This window comes from Artibeus jamaicensis, unplaced genomic scaffold, assembly GCF_021234435.1.
Source record: "Artibeus jamaicensis isolate MK-2021 breed Jamaican fruit bat unplaced genomic scaffold, CSHL_Jam_final contig_391, whole genome shotgun sequence".
NCBI lineage: Eukaryota > Metazoa > Chordata > Mammalia > Chiroptera > Phyllostomidae > Artibeus > Artibeus jamaicensis.
Genome location: NW_026521814.1, coordinates 3,651,510 through 3,677,691, shown reverse-complemented (window position 1 = coordinate 3,677,691; position 26,182 = coordinate 3,651,510). Strand labels below are relative to the sequence as shown.

Genomic DNA, 26,182 nt, shown 5'->3' with positions numbered 1-26,182 from the left:
ATGGAAGGGCAGATAAGGTGCTTCTCAGATAAGGTCAAGTTAAAGGAGTTCATCATCACCAAGCCCTTATTATATGAAATGTTAAAGGGACTTATCGAAGAAAAAGAAGATAAAAAACATGTATAGTAAAATGACAGCAAACTCACAATTATTAACAACCTAAAACAAAAACAAACTAAGCAAACAACTAGAACAGGAACAGAACTACAGAGATAGAGATCATATGGAAGGTTAACAACAAGGGAATGGGAGGAGGAGAGAGGGGGGAAAAGGTAGAAAGAATAAGTAGTATACATGGTAGGTAGAAAATAGGGGGAGGGCAAGAATATTATGGGGAATGTAGAAGGTAAAGAATTTGTAAGTATGACACATGAACATGAACTAAAGGGGGGGGATGTGGATGCCAGAGGGTGTTCAGGGTGGAGGAGAGTGAAGGGGGGAAAATGGGACAACTGTAATAGCATAATCAATAAAATATATTAAAAATAAAATAAACAAAAGAAAGAGACAAAATCTTATTTCATTGGAAAACATAAAGTAGTTTGAATTGAGTAATAATACAAATACAACTTATTAAATAAAGGGGGATATAGATTATTTTTATATCTTTTATGTATTTATCTAGCCTTACTATACTGCTTAGAAATTTAAATACAAGGTTGAATGTGAGTGTTGATACCACAGATTCTAGTTTTATTTCTGATTTCAAAGGGATAAATATTAAATATCATATTATCATACTTTTACAGATATCCTTTATCCCAGAAGGGTGAAAGGGTTTCCTCATATTCATTGTTCACCAATAATTTTTATCACGAGTGGATGTTGATTATTATTAAACACCCTTTCTGCACCTACTATGTTGATCATACAGTTTTCTTCCTTCATTCTATTAAAGTAATGAAGTGTGTGGGGTTTTTAATGGTAAACTGAACTTACATTATTGGAATAAACACTACTCATTTTTTAATATATTTTTGATGCTTGCTGATATTTTGTTTATAATTTTAATTGAGGGTATAGCTAAAGTCAAACCTACAAGAAAATATGTATCTTTAAAAATATACATTATAGTCCTGGCTGGTGTAGCTCAGTGGATTGAGCATGGGCCTGTGAACCAAAAGATTGCTGTTCCATTCCCAATCAGGGCACATGCCTGGGTTGCAGGCTAGTTCCCAGCGGGGGACGCATGAGAGGCAATCATACATTGATGTTTCTCTCCCTCTCTTTCCCTTCCCATCTAAAGATAAATAAATAAAATCTTTAAAAAATAAATAAACATTATAAAATACAAAGAACTAAATATTAATGAGCTATCAGCATCCATGCCAAAATCAAGGGAAAGAAAAAAAAAGAAGAACAGCACCAAAAGTAGAAGGAGGGAAACCAAAAACAAAAGAAAAGAAATAAAGACAAAAAAACAATAGGGTCATTCTTGACGATAAAAGACAGACAATAGGGTCATTCTTGAGAAAGTTTAAAATTGATAAATTGGGGTGAATATAATCAAGAAAAAGAGAGAGATGGCATAAATATCTAATGTTAGGTGTAAGGGCAACACAATAAACCTTTCAGGTATTAAAAGATTAACAGAAAAATATGAATAATTTTCTGTTGAAACTTTTAACATTTTCGATGAGATATATTTTCTAGAAAATACTACTAGTCAAAATGGACACTAGGGGAAATAAGAATTCAGATTAGTCCTCTTAAACTATTTAAGATTAAGTCATTTATTAAAGACTTTTCAACAAAGAAAACCACAGGGTCATATGGCTCTACAAGTGAGTTGAGTTAGCTATTAGGGAACAAATAACGTCAATGTTACACATACTCTTTAATTTAAAAAGAAAGAGGACACTCCTCTCCTCCAATGAGACATTCATAACCATATATCAACATCTCATGAAAATATTATGAGAAAGGAAAATGCCAGGCCAATCTCATTCATGAACATAGGTATTAAAATTTTAAATAAAATATCAGGAAGCATAAAAAAATATATTAAAAAATGAGTAGTGTTTATTCCAATAATGTAAGTTCAGTTTACCATTAAAAACCCCACACACTTCATTACTTTAATAGAATGAAGGAAGAAAACTGTATGATCAACATAGTAGGTACAGAAAGGCTGTTTAATAATATTCGACATCCACTCATGATAAAAATTCTTGGTGAACAATGAATATGAGGCAGCCCTTTCTCCCTTCTTGGGTAAAGATCTGTAAAAGTATGATAATATGATATTTAATATCTATCCCTTTGAAATCAGAAATAAAACTAGAATCTGTGGTATCAACACTCACATTCAACCTTGTATTTAAATTTCTAAGCAGTATAGTAAGGCTAGATAAATACATAAAAGATGTAAAAATAAGAAAGACAAAAAAAACCTGTCAAAAATTATAGGTAATAGGTGGTGTACATAGAAAACCTAAAAATGTTTTCAGTTAAATTTTTAGAGTTGGGGTATGAAAGTTATAATGTAGGTAAAACAATAAGTACATAGTAATCGGTTGTTTTTGTCATCACAACAAATGATAGAAAATCACATTTTAAAAAGGTATCCAAAATAGTATAAAAATCAAATATCTAAGAACTTTAACAATGTGCAAAGTGTCTATTCGGAAAAGCATATAACATGATTACAACAAATTAAAGATCCAATTGACCTTGTGAAAATCCATGTATAATTTTTGACTTATTCAAAAGTTAACTACTAATAACCTACTGTTAACTAGAAGCCTTATTAATACCCTACACAGTGGATTAGCTCATATTTAGTAAATAATATGTATTACATTGTGTATTCTTATAATAAGTAAACTAGAGAAAACAAGATGATATTAAGAAAATAAGTAATAGACTAACAATAGAAAATGATTTAGCCCTGGCTGGTGTGGGTCAGTTGGTTGAGCACCGGCCTGTGAAGCAAAGGGTTGAAGGTTGGATTCCCGGTCAGGGCACATGCCTGGGTTGTGGGCCAGGTCCCCAGTAGAGGGCGCTCCAGAAGCCACCGTGCATTGATGCTGCTCTCCCTCTCTTACTTTCTCCCTTCTCCTTTCTCTAAAAATAAGTAAATAAAATCTTTAAAAAATGATTTAAAAAAAGGCTTAACACTAAGCCTAAACTAAGGCTTAAAACTAAAACTAAACGAAAACTAAACTTAGAACTAAAAGAAAAAGAAAATCACAAGGAAGAGAAAATACATTTACAGGACAAATACTGTACTGTATTTATCATTACTCTAAGTTTATAATCACCTGTTATAAGCTCCACAGTTCTTCCAGGGGATTTTTCAATTTGTTGATTAAAAAAAAAAAAGACATGCAGCTTGAACCGGTGTTGTTCAAGGGTCTACTGTATAACCAAATGGGAAGCTATAGCAATTTCATGGATTGGGAATGTTATTTTAAAAAATACTATTTCTCCCCAAACTGATTTAGTGTAATCTAATCAAAATTTAATCAAAAGCTGATCTTTGTAGAACTTGGAAAACTAATTCTACAATTAATACGTTGAAAAAGAACAAAATGAAAAGCATTGTTATACTAAATACTATGACTTTTTATAAATCAGAGTCATTAAGGCAAGGTAATATTGGCATAAAGACTGGTAAATAAACCAACAGAATAGAGAGCTCAGAAAAAGACCCACTGATAGACAATTAAAGTACGACAAAAGAGGCATTGCAAAGTTGTGAGAGAAGGATAATTTTTCAATGAAGGGGGCTATAACAATTACCTATTTGTACCCAGAAAAAAACAGAAGAACCTCTATATCTTTCCACCTTCATACCATAAAAAATATATCAGTCTTGGATGGATCACAGATATAAATGTGAAAGGCAAAACAATAAATTTCTGGGATACTGATAAGGTCAAGTTAAAGGAGTTCATCATCGCCAAGCCCTTATTATATAAAATGTTACAGGGACTTATCTAAGAAAAAGAAGATAAAAAATATGAACAGTAAAATGACAACAAACTCACAGCTATTAACAACTGAACCTAAAAAAAAACCAAACAACAAAAGAACTAGAACAGGAAAAGAATCACAGAAATGGAGATCACATGGAAGGTTATCAGCAGGGGAGTGGGAAGGGGAGAGAGGGGGAAAAGGTACAGAGAATAAGTAGCATAATTGGTAGGTAGAAAATAGACAGGGGGAGGTTAAGAATAGTATAGGAAATGTAGAAGCTAAAGAACTTATACGTATGACCCATGGACATGAACTAAAGGTGGGGAATGTGGGTGGAAAGGGATGTGCAGGGCAGAGGGGAATAAGGGGGGGGGATGGGATAACTGTAATAGCATAATCAATAAAATGTATTAAAAATAATAGAATAAAAAGGAAAAATAATGTTGATAATACTGCAATAAATACAGTAATGCCAAAAAATTTCTGGGACACTTAGGAAAAATGTCAGGATAAAACAGAATTATAAAGAGATAAATTTGCTTCTATTATACTTAAAAACTTCTGTTTACCAAAAGATATCTTTTGGAAGGCACAGAATGGAAGAATATACTTACAAAATATAATAACAAATTGCTGGTAACTAGAATATAAAAAAAACTCCTATGAAAGAACAAAAAAATGATAGACAACTCATCATAAAAATGGCCAGGAGAATTGAATTGGTACTTCTCAAATGGCAGATAATCATGTGAAAAAGTGCTCAGCCTCATTAGTCATAAAGGCAAATTCTACCTCGAGACACTTCTATGAACTTACCAGAATGTCTATTGTGAAAATCCTCATAATATTCTAATTGTCAAGGAGGGGAAAACTTGGGAAAACGTATGCATTGCTGGTGGTGACAAAAGGTGGTACAATTAATTTAAGAACCTGGCAGCACCCACTAAAGTTGAAAATATACATATCATGACCTCACAAGGCCACTTCCTTTACCATCTGGAAATGGTGCACCAAGAGAAGTAAGTATACAAAATGTTCATGGTAGCAGACTACTAAAAGTCAAATAATGGAAACAGCCCAGATGTTTATCAGCAGTGGAATGGATGAATTGTGGTTTCTATACATACTAGAAAAATGAAAAGAACTACAGCTACTTATAAAAGCATGAAAGAATATCAAATAATATGGTAAAGGACCAAGTCAAGCACAAAAGGGTCATTCCATATGTATGATTCCATTTAAATAGATGACGATCAACATTAGATAACTGACTCTATTGTGCTTAGGGATGGATACTTACGGTTAAACTATGGGTTGATTATCACAAAAATCCGGGTTGGGGGGAGGGGCTATTGGAGGACTGACAATAATGCATTTCATGACTTGACATCAGTGTTTGCCTTGTGGTAAGTCATTAGGTAGTCTTGTTAGTGAACTTCTTTTCTCAATGTATATTATCCTTCCCAATTAGAAAGAGTTAAGAAATCTGATTTGATAAAGAAAAAGAGACTGAAGCAAGGAGAATATATTTTCTTGAGGGGTAGAGAAGCTAGGATCCCTAGGGAGAGACAGAAAAGGGAGGTGCAAAAATTAGAAAAGGGGAGGAGCCAGGAGACAAGCGCTTCCATCGCAATTTTAGAGGTTCAAGGTAAAGGGAAGAGCAGCGACCCTGGGAGAACCTGCTGTTGGGTACCAAGACATCTGCCTTATTGTTTCGGCAATCTCTGTCAGTTATGGGAAGGAAAATCTCCTTTTAAAAGTTCCTCTTTGATAGAAAAATGTCTCTGCATCCTCTTTGGCCGTACTAGGTCTGATAGTATTCTGCACCTTTTATACTGCATAGTGCTTTATTTAGAATCGTTTCTTTTTGTAAAACCTCAAAAACTAGTTCTTCTGTGGGCTCGCATCAAAAAAATATGAATGATCTAATTCTCATAATTCTTGGTACAGATCTTCAAGGCATCTGGGAGTAAATTAAATATTTAATGCTAATCTGCAAGATAAAATATTTAGGTTCTCATTCCCCAGAGAATTGTTCTTTTCTTTTTGGCCTCTGATGACTTCAGGTCTTACAATTTTTACCCGTGGGGATTACAGGTGGAGCATAAAGCCTGTAAATGGACATTCCCTGGGTTTTTACTAAATGAAAAAATGTCTGGAGAGGGGAGACACAACTGAGATCTCATTCCAGCCAATGAATACTCCTTCTTGAGGTTAAAAACTTATGCTGGGAAGTGGTGCAGGATACACTATTGGGAAACAGTATTTCGAGTGATTCCAAAGATACACAGTTTTCACCTATCCTCCTCTTTAACAAAAAAGGCCAGGCAGCCCTGAGTGCAGGGAGGAGGATGGAGAGTTGAGAGTATGGAGGAAACAAATTTCAGCTGTTGTCCCTTTATTTTATTGGAGTGCTCCAACAATTATTATTTCTAGAGAGGAGAAATGGCTGCCTGCAAGAGTTTTTGGATGAAAATAGGGGTAATGATGATGATGAAAGTTTCTTTATGTCTTTTCTTCAGGTTTTCTTCATTACATAACTTTTATTTTGCTTGAATGACTTCAATATATCTGTATGCTTTTACATTACACTTTTTAAAACCCACACATGGAATTCACAGCATCATTTAGGGAACTGGATTTGAGTGAGGTTTTTGCCTGGCACACAGCATCGGCACTCATCTATCATCATGGTCAGTATTATTAATGTTACCCCCTCAGGAGAACTACCGTTGTGTTCTGTTTTTGCCCTTGCAATGTATAAAGCATCCTCCAGACCACGCTCATCGCGTGACACAGGCTAGTACTGATCTTTACTGGGTGTTAATTTTGACAACAGGAAAATACAGAACTTCTGCCTCCATGGAGTTTCCTATAGTTTCCTCAAAGGCTGGGAGTTAGCGACCCCTGGGTGTCAGCAGTGGTTGGTGCCATGGTCTGTGTGCTCCTGTGTTGGGGGTGGGGGGAGGAGGGAGGTTTGCCTTGTCCCTAGGAGGTTTCCCTTTCCAGGGAAAGGTTTGCCTTTCCCTGGACAGAGGTTAAGAAAACCTGGTGAAATAGATGCCAGGAACATGTTACTTAATTTGGTCAACGAATAGCGTGTATAAAAAAATCTGGAAACCCTCAGCGGTACACTGGGATGGGGGCTCTTACAGGAAGAGCAGAAACAGAGTATCACCCAAAACTTCAAATTCGGGCTGCGGCATCTTAGAGGGTGAGCATAATGTAATTACCATTTCTAATAGCCTAGATTTTGATATGGAATCTTCTGGGTTGGAAACTTGACTGCACCAATTACTTAGTCCTATCTTGAGCGAGGTACTTCATGGCTTTGGGCTCCAATTTCCGTATCTGTAAAATGGGGTAACATTAATTTATGAGGCTGTTGTGAGGGGGAATAGAACAAGGGTCTTCTTATTATAAAAAAAAATAATCTTTTATCTAATTCCTAAGACATCTTCAGATTTACTCATGCCTTACTAAGAATTCTCAAACACCCCAGTAGTTTTCCTTACTGATTGTACTTCGTAGTTCCTCCACGACCCCACGCCCCTCCACCTCGCTCCCAGGCTCTGGCTCTCCAATTCCACCACCGCTCTTTTGAGCGACGGGGTGGAAAGAGGAAGAGACAGGTGGGGTAAGGGCTGGGGCGAACCTAGCCCCCTGGTCACCCGGCCTCCTGGCACTGTGGGGCCTGTCATGGCGGCCCAGCCACAGCTTAGGTGATCTCAGATTGCAGAGCACCAAGAATGGAACAATGGACGGGTCGGCGATGCCCAGACCCCTGCCCCGCCCGCGGCCCGCCTGGCAAGCGCGCTGGGATCGCAGGTAGTGTCGGTCCCTGCCTCAAGCGGCGTGGGTCCCACCGGGACCGTGGGCTCAGCTTCGAGCTCCAGCGCCCACCTGGGAAGGCGGCACCCCGGGCCTTACGTGCCGGCAGCCGAAGCCCAGGCGCTGCAGGAGCGGCACAGACACCAGCGCCCCCGAGCGCTCCCGGCCGCGCGGAGCCGGCGCGGACCGAGCGCCCTCCCCGCCCCCTCCCGCCCGCTCCGCGCAACGCCCCGCCGCCCGCCCCGCGCGGCCCCCACCCACCGGCCGCTCCTCCCCTCTCCCCACCCTCCTCCTCCGCCCCCTCCCCTCCCCCGCCGCCTCGCCGACTGCTCGGCTGAGCGTCGGAGGCGCCGGGCCCGGAGCGCAGGCAGCGAGGCCACCGCGGCCACCGCGGCCACCGCACCTGCAGCGCGTTCGGGCAGCCGAACGGACACTTCGCCTCCCGCCACCCAACCACCTTCTCCTAGGCGCTGGGTCTCCTATGACGCGTGAGTCCCCCGACGGGCCACAATGACCACTTCCCTTCAAGGTGGGCAGAGCCCGGCGGGTAGGGCGGCAGCCCGGGACTCGCGACCGGCCGCCCAGGTGTGCGGCGCGGCTCCGGGGAGGGGCGACGCCCGCGACCCGGCGTCGGCCCCCGGGCCGCACGCGCGAGCGCTCCGGCCCCCTCCGGACGGGACCCGCGCCTGTGCTGCAGACAGGTAGGCAGCCCTCCGGGGGCGCGGGGGAGTGTCCTGGGTTGGCAGCCGGCGAGGGGGCGAGGAGGCGGTCCTAAGGGGTGAGCCATGTGCCCATAGCTGGGCCAAGTTTGTGAAAGTCTCTGAAGACAATTCCCTTTGAGCTGGCTTCTACCGGATCAGCAGGACACTGCGATCTCGCAGAGCCTTATAAATAGCATCGCCGTTTCTTTGAGAGCTCGCGGTCTCTTTCTCGCCTCTGCCCATCTGTGTGAACTAGGAGGCCGAGCTTCAGGCTGACCACCCATCTCCCTTCATTCTTCGTGGCCCAGCAATGAAAAACAAACAGACGTTGTTTAAATTGTATAGAATTTAAAAATCGTAGGGTAAATGAGTTTACCTCCTACATAGAGTCTTCCAGCGAGCCTGGAAAAGCAAAGCACGGATTGAAATTTGAGCAGTCTTGCTGTTCAGCAGCAAAGAACAGAGGCTTTAAAAGGTTTCCCAGTCTCCATAGCATTCAGCACTAAGTGCCTGTAGAGTTCACAATTTTGCGCATTCTTTAGGAGGAAAAAGGCTGTAACGATACAAAAATCTCTAGTCCTTTACATTCATACATTTAATCGGTACTTTTCCCCCCAGATTTTAAAAGTGCTTCAACTTCACTAAAGTTAAAACTACTTTCAGTGGACAAGAGTACACTTATACTAGCAAGTTCTATTCACTTACCTACTCGCAAACACTGCCTTGTGATTTAGTATCTAAAAGTACTTGAAAAATCAACATACTGTGTCTGGGCAACGTTGTGAATGAAATTTGAAGTGAGATGATCCACAGCTATAATTAATAGACCAAAACTTCCAAAACTGATTAGGGAAATAGCACAGGAATGAATTCATTGCGTTTCATAGACTTGAATGGATGCCTAGCATTGCCTAACTCCTCAGGATGTTTATTACATCAAGAAATATATAGTATGTATTTCAGTTTCAGGAAAATTATCAAAGTACTGGAAATGGGATTTCCGTGCCTGGTGATTTTTTAAAAAGCAGCTTCCCCTCACCCCAAGGATAAGATACTATAGATGATTGATTTGTATCAATTAACATATTTTATTTTAACCAGAAAAGTCCTCCACAGACCGTTGTCAGAGTGGTACATGTTGGCTTTAACTTTTTAATTCTGACAGCAATTATATTTTACCTTCTGTTTTATGTAAATTACATCCTATGTTCTCTCGATGTAGGAGAGAAAAGAAAGATCTTGATGTTCTGGAAATGCCATCTATTCCAAACCCTTTCCCTGAGCTATGCTGTTCTTCATTTACATCTGTGTTGTCGGCAGGCCTGCTTCCCAGCACAAATTCAAGGAAAAAACAGGTATGCTTTTTTAAATTTTCTAATTAAAAAGCATTAAGAGTTCTAAATTCACACAGTCTTTAAAATATTCAGTAATTTACGATTTTAACAGAGGATTAACATGGCCTATTTTAAATCTATCGACTGACATAGTTCTTTGTCATTATTTTCCCTTTGGGCCTCAGTTTTCACAGTTGTAAAATGGGAATGTTAAAACTTACCTGTCAGGTTCTTGGGACAGCTGAAATGAGAAAATACCTGTAAAGTACAGAGTGTGGGAGCTATTATTATTATTCACAGCGTAGGTGGGAAAAGTCTTTTTGATACAAGATTATCAATTGTAAGTCAAGAATTGGAAGGGGGACAGTGGAATTGGGATGAGAAGGAAACTGGCTGATTTCTTTAGTATCTTTAAATCTTTCACAATTTCAACTAAACCAACCTCATTTACTAAAGGAAAGTGATATAGTGAATCTGTGGCAAAGGTAATTGGAGTTCAGGACTTGACATCTTCTTTATTTCAGTTAATTCTTACTTAAGAGGCTTCTGGCAACAGAAGGCAGATGACTTGTAAGTGATGATTAGAAGATGGACTTTATTCTTTTTTATTTCCTTTCTTAGGAGTATCTAGGATGGGACTGACTGAAGCAGGTTAGAGTTCAAGGATGAAGCACCTACGTGGAGATCATGATTATACCTTTTGCAAAACAAAAAAAAAATCAGTGTGTTTTGAAATAATCTCTTAATATTCCTCTCAGTTTTGAATCAACAAAACAAAGGGAAGTTTCACTAGACAAAATGTACCTTGTTCTTGCAGGGTAGAAGCAATAAATTTAAGTCGTCAGATGCTTGCAGTGAGGAGAGTGATCATGAACGGAGGGGAGAAAACAGTTGATCATAGCCCTCTCTGGCTGGGTCACTTGGTTACAGCATCATCCCCATACCCCAGAGATAGTTGAGGTTGCTGGTTTGATCCTAGGTCTGTGTACAAGGAACAACAGTGAATGCATAGATAAGTGGAGCGACAAAGTGATGTTCCTCTTTCTTTCTTACTGTCTCTTGCTCAAATCAATAAATAAAAATAAAAAAAATAAGTTGATCGTTTTTGCCCATCTGTTGCTCCCTTTCTTTTTTCCTGCACTTTTACTACCTGTGATGGGTTCGGTAATGTTTGTTTATAATTTTAGGAATGGAGGAAATACCCTAGGAAGTAGATGAATTCCTGGTACCATAGAGCCAGTGTGGAAGTATTCCATGGAATGTTGTGTTTTGATGGAAATCTGGTATAAAAAGACATACATACTTTTTTTTTTTGGTGGGGAGGAGAAGTGAAATTTAATTGCGGCGTGTACTTTTTGGATAAGGATTGAAGAAAGTGGGAGTAAATATTCCAAGAGCGGAGGTATGTTCTGAGTTAGTCCTTAAGTGGGTGGGACTGTGCGCTTGGATGGGGAAATGAACATGAACGAGCAACTTTCTTGAGAGCTTTATTGTCACAGTGAGGTTTAAAGTCAGAGCCCAAGGGAAAAAAAATGCCATTGTGAAATGGCCGGGCCCTTTGAGAGCTTGATTTTTTTGGATATAAGATGCGAGTGTGGATGATAGATTTCGCTGTGTGCCGTGGTGGGGGAAAAGTTGATTCTAGGTGGTTCATGTGACCTGAGAAGGGAAAAGAAAATGTCTGGTGGAGTTTTAACAGATTTCCCAGTTTATGGAGGCCTGTTACATTCCTTGCACCTAGGCTCTGAGGCACTGAGCTGAGCAGAGAGGCCACGTGAAGGGTGTTTACCGAGGTGGGCCTTTGATTTGGGGTTTGGTTAGGGGTTAGGAGTTGAACAGAAGGAGTGGGAGAAGAGGTCTGAGCTCACTTGCAGTTTCCTTTCATGAATGGATATTGAGAATGCCTGTGTCTTAAGAGGTGCATTCATGGGACAGGTTTCTTTTGAATAGAGAGAGCAAGAGAGAGAATAAGTATTGTATGCTTATGTTAATGGAATAAGAAGAGAAAGAGAGTGGGTATCAATGTCAAGGTGAAGTCAGGGTGTGCCCTAAGTGTGGATAGTCATCATGCTAGAGTAAGACATCTTATCTTGGGGAATGCATTTCTTCAGATCAGGTTCAGCAAATTGGCAACGTGGGAAAAGGGTGCTATGTTACTATTGACTCTGACCTGTTTTCCTGCTCACACCTCGTTCCCTGTTTCCTCAGTGACCTCAGAGAGCACTGCACCCACACAGACAGCTGTGCCCTGTCATGAGCGGAGAGATGTGGCCTGAGTGCTGGAGGCCAGTCCCTGAGGGATGTTCCCCCCTAAAGGGCACTTCCTGCTTATCTTTTTCTAGCCCAAGGGTCCCTTGGGGTCTCTAAGAAGAGAAGGCTGTCCCAAAGTTTCAAACAGGACAGTTTCTTTTCAAATATTTTTTACGTTTTCTTCTCCCCATCTAGATTTTGCATTTTGAACTTATCCTTTGTTTTTATTCCCTTATATATGCTCTGTTCTTTGGAATGAGTGAGGTTTTTAGAAACACGTGAGTATGTCAGTAATTTCCCCAAGGTCAGTATCTTAGTGACACAGATTACCCTTTTACAAGGTGGTATTTCTGGCCCAGTTGTCCCTGACCATTGGTTGAAATGGTATAAGTGACAGTGTGTAATGGATACTATATAATAGTATTTATGGTTGAAACATTCCAGGGGATGATGTCCCTTTTCTTCATATTCTCTCTTTTATTTGGTTTGTTTAATCATTCCAGTCATTTTAGCAATTCCTTTCTCCCCATAGAAAAAGTGAAAGATTGCTTGCTATGTACAAATAAATGACCAGAAAGTTTGAAAGAATCCAGACTAGAAATGTTAAATTTTATGTGGCCTTTCAAAACCACAGTCGGAAATCATTTTACAGGTCATAAATATTTTTTTTGCAATTTGAGTTGCCTACTTAATGCATGAGTGGTACAGTGTAATGAAGCCACAAATAGGATATGCTTTATCTCTTTTTGCAAATAGAATGTCCCAAAGTATTGAATACTGTTGGCTTCTTGTTTTTTCATTTAAAAATGAGAGCTAGAATGAGGTAGAACCTGGATTCTTTACTTGCCCTCCCTCCTAGTTTTTTTATAATACTATTCAGTTATATTTCTCTGGCAGATTTCTTTGTGTGTTCACCAGTAAAGCAAATAGAAAGCATATCTCCCTCAATACACATGGCCCAGAAAATTTATTTACGATTTAAATTTTATATTAAGAGTGACTTACTTTATGAATTTAGATCTTTCTCTCTCTCTCTCTTTTTCCTTCTGATTGAAATTTACCAGTAACTTGTCCCTGCACACTTAGTGTTTGGAGAAAGGGGAAGAATGAGGCAAAATCTTGATAACTGCCAAATGTGGAAGAGGGGATCTTCAGCTCTTGCTGCAGAATCGGGTCTCGTCTTGAGTTTGTCAACCCCCAGATAATTTTTGTGCTTGGACTCAGCTTGTGTATTAACTCTGATTAATTGCTTCCCAAGACTATGTAGTATCACTAATTCAAAATAAAATCTCTGAAGATTTTAAAGCTAAAAAGATACCAATGAAAAACTGCGTCATGGAATGTTCAAGCTGGAAGAGGTCTTTGAGAACATTAGTCGAACGCCCTTTTCCAGATGAGTGAATGGAGGCTAAGAAATGCTACGCGGCTGGTAGTGGCACAGCCAGGACCTGAAGCCTGGATTTCTTGAGGCTTCAACAATCTTTTTTCTTAGGAAGGTACAGTTTCCAAAGAAAGCAAGAAGTATAAATCTAGGACAAGTAATAAACTTATACTGCTGTTTTTTGGTCATAATTCTGCCCATAATATTGTGCAAGAGCAGGGGTGACTGATACCATTTGTTAATATTTTATTATCCAAAGACCTAGAATCCTATTTTTTTCTTCCACAAATATGACTGTGTCTTTGTGTTTTCTCCTCTAGCTTTCTTCTCCATCTTCAACCTAACACGGATAGGAAAAAAATCTATCAAATAATTGGTTATATCACCAAATAAGATTTATTAGTATTACTGATAACTAACTTTTGTATGTAGTTCTTCCTCCATTCCCCTCTCTCTAAAAGTAAATAAATAAAATCTTAAAAAAAATAAAAGAAAGTGCAAAAGCCAGAAGTGATTTGCCTGTGCTTCTACAGTTTAAATAAAAGGAGATCAAAAAGATGATTTATGTCCCAGTGTGCTTTGCTCCTTACCACACTGGGTCTAGTCTATTCTGTATTGAATTAAACTGTTTTATGATTTCAGAAAAATGGAAAATATCTTCCAGATATTTAAGAAATGACTTTTCCATACACTGTGCTTTGGAATTATTTTCCTCTCGTTTGTCAAGGAGTATAAAAAGACAAGTTCATCTCTGCCCCCAAATTAAAGGGCCTCTTACGTCATTCCTTTGTGATACCAGTAATTGTTCCATTTTGTACAGTGCTGGAAGTACGCGTGCAGTCCTATGGGAATGTGTGTGACTGCTCCATTAACTAACTGCACCCCCGTGTTCCCGTTTTTCACATTCAGTGATTATCACAATTCTGTATCATTTGCTTCATCTGTTCCTTTTAAAAAATTTCATTTTTGTTGAAATATTTTACAGTAAACCCTGTACATGCTGTTAATTGTATCCTTACCTAGTTTTGTATGAATCTCTGAAAAAATTTTTCCTAAATAACTAAAATGCCATTGTTCCCTAACAAAAATCTTAATTTCTTGGTATCATGTAAAACCATTCATAATCAAATTTTCTCAGTTGGAATGATACATGAAATCCTCAAGTTACAAAGGGGTTATGTATTACAAAAGTTTTTAAATTAGCACTTTGGCAATTGAAATTAATTTTCATATGAAACAACCTCATAAATTGTAGTTAGGCATCCACCCCTGGCCATTTTACAGAATTCTGTTTAATGCGAAATGAAATGTAATTATCATGTATATGCCCAAAGAATAATAGAAACAATAGTTGCTTCTATTAGGGTTTCAAACAAACATGTCTTTCTAACAGCAGTTGCTACTTTTGAGTGTTGGCACTTGATGAATGTCATTTTTCTTGTAGAGGAATTTAAAAGGACACAGATCTTTGTAGCAGTGTTGAAGCAGGCATCAGAACAGTTCTTCTCAGCGTCCCTGGGCCAGTGTTCCTCAGAATGAACAGGAATGCTTGTTAAAAAAGTATAGATACGTAGATCTCTTGCAAAACTTACTGAATAATAACTTCCTGGTGAAGGACATAGGAATGTAACTTTTAAATTTTTTTTCTCTCTAACATATGTACAAAACCAGGAGTATTCTTATCCTCTTCTGCTTTCAGACTCTGGGGCAATCTGGCCGATTTTGTTTGGTTGATAAGAGGTAGGACTATTACTAATGGACTTTAGTTGGTATTTTATCCAGGTATTGATTGTGTGGAGGAAACAGAACCTCACATGAACTTGCCTGAAAGGTTATGTTGTAATACCTGAAGGCCAAAAGTTCATTGATCCCATGAGAGACTGGAATTGGGAATTAGAAAGTCAGCAAACATTATCACAGCCACTTTATTCCCTTTCTTTTGTTCTCAAGCACAGCACAGTCTCTGCTTCTTGTATATCTATTTTATTTTATGACATTTTTTGCAGTTTTGCTTGTCTTGATCGTGTGTCAGTGCATGTGACCCCAAATGGTCACACCTATTGGAATGTTTCCTCCTGTTAGTGACTCAGCCCGTGGTAACTGACAGGAGTCTACATCTGGACAGGGTTTTAGCCCAGCATGTTCGGCTTTTAGTCAGCTGTGGTCAAAGAAACATAGGGTCCTCAACCGCTGCTCGCTCAGCAATGGTTGTGGTAACAGATTTTGTGAACAGGTAGTGCAGGGTCAGTAGGTCTTGTGTATAGAGTTGCAGAGGAAATGGTGAACAGCTAGTGACCTAGGAAAAAAAAGTTTCAAAAATCAAGAGGGCAGAAAAGCCAATTCTTATCATAAATGTATGATATGTGGTGACCCACTGACTTGGCCTCCAGGCTCCAGTGCCTTCACCTCAATTCACCTGAAGCATATTTGTCTGATGGTGGTTTCAGTCGACATCACTCCTCAGCGATGGTAAACTTCCTTGGCTATTGTCCTGAGCTTGAACCTTGGTGAGGTCCCTTAGCCTCTGATGACAGAAGCTATCAACGCTAGTTTTTCACTGCCTCATGCTAGTTACCTTCACTCATAGCAGGAGACAACTGTCTCTTCGTACTGTAAAACTTAAATTCTCTAGCAAGTCTTCTGTTTGTCAGGATTTTATTTTCAGTTTGAAGGTTGTCTCAAGTTTTGGTTAATTTGCAGGATACATCTCTTTTCAGCCTCTGTCTGCAACATGGGCTTTACTTTTCTTTTCTTTGGAAGCTCAGCATCTAGTTTGTTTTCCTTCAGGGGCATATATTATGTTCTATCAGGAGAAGGAAAATTGGAGTCATTCATGGTTCAGTATAAACGTGGATTTTAGTATAAAAAAGGTTTCTGTAGTCTTATGGATGTTACCTTAAAAAATGACAGCTTACATGGAATTCTGTTGTGTAAGTATGCACCAGTGTGTGTTTGGTCAGGAATCAGCAGACTTGGGAATGGTACTTTTGGCACTCTAGATAAAGGACAGCTCAGGGGAGAACCTGGTAAGTGGCTGCAAGCCTTTGCCAAGGTGAAGGAGAAGGGAAGCTTTTAGAATCAATTTACAGGAGAAATGGGAGAGCCAATGTGGGGAGAACAGCCTTAAGTTCTTGTCCTTCCCACTTATTTAGTATTTTTCAAAGTCACAGAGAAAATAAGCACAAAGGGGGCGATTAATATTCTTGCCTAGTTTATAGATGCTTTTCTCTGTTCCAGAAGGTTGTTTATTTGTTGGCTGTTTGAATGTCCACACACATTTTTTCATAGATATAAGGTTACATGTGGTGGTTAGGTTGTTAGGGCAGCCCGTGTACCATTATTAATATTGTTTCTATGGAAAGGTGTGAATCTATATCACAGGTGGCAAATGCAAGGCCCGTGGGCCAAATCCAGCCTGGCACCTTATTTCTCCCCAGAGGCGGAGCCGAGCTCTCACTTAACTAACTATTAAGGAGTAGTTACATTTCTACAGTCCTAAAATTACAGTTGGCCCTTTGAATGAAACCATGAGGCCGATGTGGCCCCCAGTGAAAATGAGTTTGATACCCCTGGTTTATATGATAATGATTAAAAGATATTAGATGGGGAATCAGCAAGCCTAGTTTTTAATATGGTCCTGCAGCTGATGCGTGGTATGAAAGGCTACTGCTCACACTTTCAGGCCCTTCAAGCACTAGGATTTCATCTTGTTCCTAGAACAGGTGATTCTGATGGCTCTTGAAGTACTAATGACTCTATGTAGGTAAAGGACTCTTAGGAAGTTTCTTTGGTTTCATTGACCTCAGAAGGTTTTTCTCGGCCTTTGTTCGGATTTTCTCATATGGTCACCACACCTCCTTTGATAAGAGTCCATTTGGGGTGCCATGGGTTAAGGAGCATAGGAGCCACCTTTGTGGAAATGATGGGGGCAGGATGGGTTAGTTAAACTACAAATTGTACATCAAAGTCAAGGTCGAAATACTAAAGAGTCAAAAAGATATATCTGGAAAATGTCAGGTTAGGTGGTTACAGTTGTATTTAAACTTAGAAATAAGGATGTGTGATTAGATGTGAACATTTGAAGCTGATGCAGGTCCAGTATGTACTTGAATCTGCTCCACCCTTAGGTCATCCATTGCTTGCTCAAGCCAGAAACCTAGAAGACCTCTTTCTGAGCTTTGTCGAGTATGGCTCCATCTGTCATCACGATGTACTGGAATCCATACACTTCTCTCCATCTGCACTGCTACCATCCCAATTTAGGTCACTGTCTTCTCCTGTACAAGAGACTCATAAATGGCCTCCTTGCTTCTGTTTTAGCCTATTTTGGTCCATTCTCCATTCATTGGCTACAGTGAACTTTTAGAAATGTAGATCGCATCATGCCATTCTCTGGCTGAAAAATTTTCGATTGCTTAAAAACGGATCCAGATTTTTACCTTGGCCTGCAGTACTGCACATTGTTTGGCCTTCCAACTACCTTTTAAAACTCATCTATATTCCACTCTTTTATACTCCTGCCTTAGTGGAAGGGCAGTCCTCCCTGTTTGGGAAGTTGGCAAGCTTTTTTCTACCTCAGGCCTGTGGCTTGACTGTTCCTCTGCCTGGAACCTCTTCTCCTGACTCTTGACGTAGAGATGCTTCTTTAGTCTGCAGGTCTCAGCACAAGATCGTCTTATCAAGCAGGCCTTTTTTGACTAGTTTATCTCAAACATCCCTCTACGTTTGTTTTTTTCCCCCCACTCCATCATATTTTCTATTGTATTTCCTTAGCTGTACTTACCATAATCTAAGTTGTCTTTTTATTTATGGTGTCTGATTATTTATTATTTTAATAATAAATTTAGAGTCTAAATAGAGTATCCTAAGTTAGTTGTTTTGGGATTCTTTTGGTAAAAGAATGAACAACTGGGTTATTGAAGATAGTTAAAACCAATTTTAACAAATTGTATTTTGACATATTTATTCTAATCATGGTCAATTATTTTTCTCCTCTGTTAAATTAAAAAATATATATATATATATATTTAATTTTATTGACAGATTCTGTTAACAAAGATCAAGTTCCATGCTAATCCTGGACCAGTTGGATTTTAGTAGTACATACCTTTTGCTTTCATTACACAGAAGGAATTATCTTCATGTGTAATGAAATTAATGATATTTTTTGACTTTATACATTATTCTTATTTAATGGATTTACAAGTGAAAAGTGCTTTGTGGACTGCTGTACTGTCTTTCAGCTGACTGTGTGTTAATAAAAATCCACATATTTAGGAAAAGTTAAGTGGAAATATCAATTGAGTTTAAATATAAGTCTCTCAGAGCAAGAAGTAGGTGTTAGTAAATGTTTTAATTTTTAGCTGTTAATGTCATAGGTGAATGATTTAGGCCAGTGCTCGTAATGTAGAAGTGGAGAGATGTGTATACTCTTAAATATACAAGAAGACTTTCCAAGAGGTGTACAAACTCATAGATTTAAGAAAATCAGTTTCTAAATCCTCATCTTCCATATGTACTTTTTCCTAAAACTTACCTTCCTGAGAACCCACCTGTGTTCACAATAAGTTTCTCACCTGATACATTCCCTGGGCCTTGCAAACCTGCAGGGCATCACCTACAGGGAAAGCTTCCTTTAATAATTCATCAAAGTACCACCAACCAGAAGCATTTCCTATCTTTTTATGCCTTACACATATTTCTGTTAAAGGGAGCTATGGTTAAAAATAAGAATTTTGGCTAGTGTTGAAATGTTCTCAATTTAGATAAGTGATGTTGCGATGAGAATAATGACATTTTTTATGATTTTATTTTTCAATTTTCAATTAACTGCAGTTCTTCCCTCTCCTGTTGTCAGAGAATATACAAATAACCCCTGAGGAAGAGTTTCTGAAGAACGAAGCAAACAGTGCATCAATGAGAAATACTGAAGGCTGAAAATGGCCTGCGGCCATGTATTTAAATGTATTTTTCACTTTTCTCAATACTTGGGACGCATCAATACCCAAAAGAAAACACACCAACAAACATCTGAAGTGATTAGGTTACTGCTGCAGTGAGGATCTTTGGGAGGCCAGCCTGAAGCTTGGGTTTGCCTGTAAAAATGTGCTGGGGGCGCTCTTGGAAACAATGCCCGTGGGGATAGACGCAGGGAATAGACGCAGTGCAGCCACCTTAGCCAACAGAGCCCTTACCCATTCCCCTAAATGCTCTGGAGCTGGGGTGGCCCTACAGAATTACTCAGAATCAGGGCAGAGCTGCTGGGCTGCCCAGGAGGGGCCTGGCGGGGGGCATGGCGGCTCTCTTCAGCCTAGTGCCATGGCCAGCAGGGAGAACTTGCCTAGGAGTTCTTAATGGCTGACACTCTAACAGCTGGGAGAATAAAGGCTTCAGTCCTAAAGGTCTGGATGGTGTGACACAGTATCTGTAACAGTCAGTAATTGATTCTTTTAAGTGTAATGGAAATTTCTTCGGAAACTACCACACTTTTTGGATAATTTGGATGAAACTCAAGGAGGTCGCGTGTACATGATTTCTTTCAGATGTTGTGTGAGTTATTTAATATTGTGGTTAAAACCTATTAATCAAAGCATGTCATGAAATATTTATTCCAGTGCCAGTCAGTTCCCATCCTATTTCATCATAAAATACTTTAATATTTCCTACTTTCTTCAACCGAAAATATGCTAGTTGCTAGACAGTTTTTTAAAGTATATACCATTTGCTTTAATTAGAAACACAAGAAATTTTTATCATGATGCAATTACAATAAATGGGACTATGTCTAATTTTATACTTGATTTTTATTTAATTACATCCAAACACTGAAAGTCAGGGTGGGAATTACACTCACGCAAAGGAATTCCGTGCCCTTTCTAACACTTCATCATATTCCTCAAAACTCTTGGTTCTGTATTATTTTAATTTGGACTGCTTTCAGTTGTTTCTCTTATAAGATATAATCAATAAGTAATTTTCAGTGTTTTAGTTTTTTTTTGTCTCAGAATGCCTATTGATCCCTCTTTTTAAATTGAAAAGTAGGGTTGGACTTGATCTGCTAGAGGCTCTAATTGCTTTACTGGGTGATGGTCATTAAAAAACTCTTGCTCAGGTGGCACTTAAAGACAGACATTGTCTTTCACTCCCTCTGCCCTCTTTCCTCCCTTTCCCAGATTAATCTTTCTCTCCACACATTATATGTTGACACATATATGTGTCCATTCTCTGTCTGTTCCCACTAGAAACTCTAGTGGGACACCCTGTGAGGGCAGGGACTTTGTGTACACCAGTGTGTCCGTGGATAATGCAGTGCCTGGCACTTTGTATACACCAATGTGTCCGTGGATAATGCGGGGAAGGACCAGAGAAGTAAGTCATTGTTAAGACCGAAATGAGGGAATATCTGGGAACTGACAGTTTAGTACAAATGACGAAGAGATTGCAAGGAAACTCTGAAAAGTGAAATTTAGTTCAGTTACTAAGAGGGGTCTGATATTGTCAGATATTAGAAGATATCCTAGTTAGGGTAGACTTTTGAGTATTGGTTTGCCACTATTAGTACCTTCTAAATTTGGGTTACCCTTGCTCAGAACAAATTCTGTGCTTTGTCTCTGTGGTCCCCTTGTGAGCATTTTCAGTCAAGAAGCATGTAAACTTCATGGGGCTGAGTCCAGTAAAAGCTTTTCAATCAAGCCGCATTCACAGTGGAAGATTACTTTCATTCTCGGGAAGGGTGACATATGCGTGTGAAGCCCAGTATTCAGATGAAAGGGTGCTTTGGTATTATTCAACTGTGTATTGGCAAGAGTCAGGCCAGTATCTAGTTTCTCTTTAGAGACATTTTGCATTATATTACAGTACTCTTACTGTGCTGTGCCAGGGAAATTAAGATCAGCGGAACACTCTGTAGGTCATTGGCTTGGAATCTTAGGGCACTGGGAACTTGATGTTTTGTTTTAATGACCTCATTTAGGCTGAACCTACCTTTGTTCCCAAGGCATAAGGGCCCCTTTAGAAAACCAAGTCTGCACCTTGGGAGAGGTTTAGAGAAAAGTGACTAAAATATTTGAAGGCATTGGGTCAACTTCTATGCAAAAAGGATTTGATAAATCATGGTTCTTGAGTCAAGAGAGATGAAGAAAAGGCCTAATTCAAGTCTCCTCAACATGGATGCCGCCATTAAATCCCATGGTATCTGAAACTTATTTTGAAGGTTGAAGGAGGTGGATTGAAGACAAACGAAAGGAAGAAGTGTTGACAGGTCATGAAGCAGTTCATGGGACTTGTGCTCTGGCAGATGCGTTCTGTAGCCATTTCGAGAGGACATCGCTCTCGTGGGATGAAGCACCTCCTGCGTGTTTCTCCAAGGGGGAGTGTATGAGGTGCCCGCGGGGTGTGAGGACTGGGGGAGGGTCGTACGGGAAGTTGCATGATGAACTTGGAACACCTTTCTGCAGCAAAGCTTTTACTTGAAAATAGAAAATGTCCTTATATTAAAAAAAAACACTCCTGTTTTTATGAGCAGAATACACAGTTTATGTGTATATTTAAGAACAAATTAAATACCTTAGAGTTATGGCCTACCCTGAGATGAAAAGGGCTATGTGATTTTTTTTTTTGCATTTTTATTAGCTCTGGTAGAAAAATTTGAGAAACACTAGTGTTGTTTTCAGTTCTGTGGGATGAGGCTCTTTGTAATCCTCAGGAGTTATTATCTCTTTTTCCTTCTCAGTTCTTTTTTTAAAAAGATTTTATTTACTTTAAGAGAGAGGGGAATGGAGAGAGAGAAACCTCAATGTGTGGTTGCCTCTCATGTGCCCCCAACTAGGAACCTAGCATTTTCCAGACCAGATTAATTCTTTCCCCCTTAAGCTTGCTCCTTCTCCTGTGTTTCCCGTCATTGAAAATGGCCCACACTCTTCTTATACTAGAGAATCAGAAATCTCAGTTCATCTTTGGCTCCCCTCTGTTCATCTCTTTTTGCATCCAGTTGGTTACAAAGTCTTTCTGGAAAAACAGGTCTTGAATTTATCCATTCTTCATATCCTCTCTGCCACTGCAGTAGTTCAGGCCAAGTCATCCTTTTTTTCAGTCTTGCTCTACATCTAGAAGTGTCCTATGCTTAAAATAAATTTTTATTCAGGAGCTAAATTTCATATAATATAAAATCAACCAGTTTTGGGTTTTATTAAATTTATTGGGGTGACACTGGTTAATGAAATTTTATAGGTTGCAAGTGTACAATTCTTTTTTAAAAACAATTTATTTATTTATTTTTAGAGAGAGGAGGAGGGAAGGAGAGAGGGAGAGAAACATCTATGTGTGGTTGCCTCTCTCACACTCCCCCTACTGGGGACCTGGCCAGTAACTCAGGCATGTGTCCTGCCTGGGAATTGAACTGGTGACCCTTTGTTTCTCAGGCCGGGACTCGATCCACTGAGCCACACCATTCAGGACAAGTGTACAATTCTTTGATAACATCATCGGTATATTGCATTGTGTGCCTACTACTACACAAAGTCAAATCTTCTGTTACCATGTATTTGACCCTCTTTACCCTTCATTACCCACCTGGTAACCACCATACTGTTGTCCGTGTTTATGAGTTTTTTTTTGTTTGTTTGTTTATCTTGTTTGTTCATTTGTTGTTTTCAGTTTTGTAAGCCACATATGGGTGAAATCTTATGGTTTTTGAATAAATTAATGTCTGCCTTATTTTACTTAGCATGATATTCTCAAGATCTGTCCATGATTCTTTATATAGTAAACTCTACCAAAAAACTATTAGAAACAATAAACAAATATAGTAAAGTTACAGGATACAAAATCAATGTACAAAAGTCCATTGTATTCCTATATATTAACATGGACATTTCAGAAAAAGAAATAGAAAATTAATCAGTTTGAAGTACACAGTTCAGTGGTATTAGTACATTTTCTGTTTATGTAAACATCATCTTTGTCTAACTCCATCACTCCAAATGGAAACCCTGTATCCTTTAAGTAGTTATTCTCCATCTTCCACTGCCCCCAGCTCCTGGAAACCATTAATCTGCTTCCTGGCCCTATGAATTTACCTATTCTGGATATTTCATGTAAGTGGAATCATAGAATATGTTTCCTTTTGTGTCTGGTTTCTTTCATTTAGCATGTTTTAGAAGTTCATTCACATTATAGCATGTAATAATGTGCTTTTAACCATGAAATAGTTCCAAATGTATAGGGAAGTACATATTTTTTCTTTGGAAAAAATAGGCTGTTCATCCATGGTCCCTCTTCTCTTTATTCCTTTGATCTCAATCCTGTGTTTTCTCCTTTTCCCCTGCTGTGAGGGAACCGCTTTTCTGAGGTTGGTATGTATCCTTGCCTTCCATGTTTTTATACTTTTGCAATATGTAGTACCGTACTGTATTTGAATGATTTATGTAAAAATTATTGCATTTGTCTCTCTGCAACTTGCTGTTTCACTTAATGATTTTCTTAATTCATGCTAATACATCAGATTATTTTAATTTTATTTCATTGTATGCATATATCACAGTTAGTTTATCCATTACGAATTGAAGAAAATTAAAAATCTTCTCAATTTCCCTCATTAAAAAGCACGCTCTAGTGCATAGTCCTGTGCCTCTGTGCAAGGGGTTCTCCATGTACTTAGAAGTGGAATTGCGTGGCTGTGGACCAGGTGCATGTCCAGTTTTGTTGGATGTTGCCAAGTTACTCCCCGAAGTGGTTGTACCCACTAGCACTATATGTGGCACCATTTCCAGACTTTTTCTTCAACAGCTGATATTTTCAGATTTTAAAGTTTTGGCCAATGTGGTGGATGTTAATGAAATTTGATTAGCGGTGTTAATTTGCATTAATTAGCCTGACTACTTGTAAGGTTGAGCATCTTTTCATTTGCTTTTGGCCATTTATATTTCTGCATTGTTAATTACTTGTATTTTTGTATTGTGTTTATCATTTTATTAATGTTTAAGAGTTCTTTATATAGTACGGATACTAATCTTTTTGTAATTATCAACATTATAATGATCTTTTCTCAGTAATTGTAGCTTGTCTCAATTTTGTTTACAGTGTCTTTTATGATACAGAATATTTTTGTTTTAATTGAGTTAAATGTAGTTTTGTACTTTTGCATATCTTAAGACATTTTTCCTTCTATGTCTTTAATATATTTTTGGCTAATCATTTTAACATTTTACTTCTCATATTTAGGTCTTTAACACGGCATGATTTACTTTTATATAAGATAGGACTCTAATTTTTTTCAAATGAATGTCTACTCATAAAAGGACCATTTATTAAAGTAATCACCCTTTCTTTTCCCAAAGATTTTAAATATTTTTTGATCATGTATCAAGATTTCCTTTTTTAAATGAAGTGATAGTTTTCTAGGAGAAATCAGATTCTGTCATTCTTCTCTTAAGCCATTCCATGAATTCTTCGATCATCTTTGGATATAGATTTTAATAGGGCTCTTGGAGTATTGCCTAGCTGGACCATCTCACTAATCTCGTCTCTTATACCCAGTGTGTTGACCACATTAAATTTCTTTAACCTTTCTAGCACATTTATTTCTCTTATCTGACTCTGTGAGGATCAAGTTTATACATAAGATGTTCTATATTCTTGCATCTCTTTTCTTCTTGATCTTCAAATAGCTAGCTTCATATACGTTTCTTTGAAGACACAGCCAAGAGTCTTCTCTTCCCCTACCATGTTTGCATTAGGTGCCCTGCTTAGAAATTATCTACTAGGTCAGTAAGGTTGCATGATCTGTTCAGTCATCAGTGTTCTACGATCCAGGAAGGTCTTTGGGGTAGCAGGAACCAAAATTTGCCTTGGACATCAGTGCATTTCCAGACCATATCATTGTTCCTAGCATGTAGGTCCTCTGAAAATACTTGTCGAATAAACATATGGTTCAGATCTCAGAAATATCTGTTAGATGATCATCCATATAGTCTCCTTGACCATTTTCAGTGATAGCTAATTTTGCTTGTGATCAACAAAATCTGCATGTAAATGCTTTCTCGTGCACTACATGTAAGCCAAAGTTATATATATGATTGTTAGAAAAGACTTATTCGCAAAATTTTTTGTATTTTACCATTTCCTATTTAAATCTTAATTTTGATTCATTTTTTCAGCCTGTCAGGATATTATTGAGTTGTCTTCTTTTATCACAGTAATTGTCCCTCTCAGTTTGCTTTATTTTCACATGGGTATAAGTGGCATTAATGTCTTCATTCAAGATTGCAAGACAAAGCACCACTCGAACCTACATTCCAGAGGGATGTTAATGGATTGGCCAACACTAAGTTTTCTCAACACATTGCTAATCCATTCAAACAAATATTTATTGAGTGTCTTCTTTGTACTAGTCATTGTGTTTGGTGTATATATGATTGTGTTATCATTCCAGTCCTATTTTATCTTGTCTATCAAAAGTATCATGAGATATTTCTCAGTTAGTCTTTAGAAATCAAGGTATCTTCAGTTGTAGATAGTCCTTTGACCTATCAGTATAGATAGTATAGTAACAACTTAGCAATTATTACTGTTATCACTAATATTTATTTACCTCTTATAATGTACAGGTGCTCTGCTAAGAAGATAAGTTTTATAACATCTACTTTTCCTAATATCTCAGTGAGGCAGGCACTATCATGATATCCATCTTCTAAAGGAAGGCATTTGGGTTTAAGAAGGATTATATTATCTGATCAAAATTACACAGATGGGAAGTGGCAGGCTCA

The 26,182-nt window shown here is 38.5% G+C and overlaps 1 protein-coding gene and 1 long non-coding RNA gene across 3 annotated transcripts in view; one reads left to right on the top strand and one right to left on the bottom strand.

The window, feature by feature from the left end:
- LOC119047625 (uncharacterized) overlaps positions 1–8,298 on the bottom strand; it is a 41,406-nt gene extending 33,108 nt beyond the window's left edge. For both annotated transcript variants that reach the window (XR_008391595.1, XR_008391596.1), the window contains exons 1-2: positions 8,210–8,298; positions 7,155–7,272 (exon numbers count right to left, since the gene is read on the bottom strand). This is a non-coding gene — a long non-coding RNA (uncharacterized LOC119047625). The remainder of the gene's footprint in view (positions 1–7,154; positions 7,273–8,209) is intronic.
- Positions 8,061–26,182, top strand: part of GRB14 (growth factor receptor bound protein 14) — a 122,572-nt gene continuing 104,450 nt past the window's right edge. The window contains exons 1-2 of the mRNA XM_037143069.2: positions 8,061–8,453; positions 9,676–9,808. Of these exons, the coding sequence (XP_036998964.2) occupies positions 8,263–8,453; positions 9,676–9,808 (324 nt within the window). The 5' untranslated portion in view covers positions 8,061–8,262. The remainder of the gene's footprint in view (positions 8,454–9,675; positions 9,809–26,182) is intronic.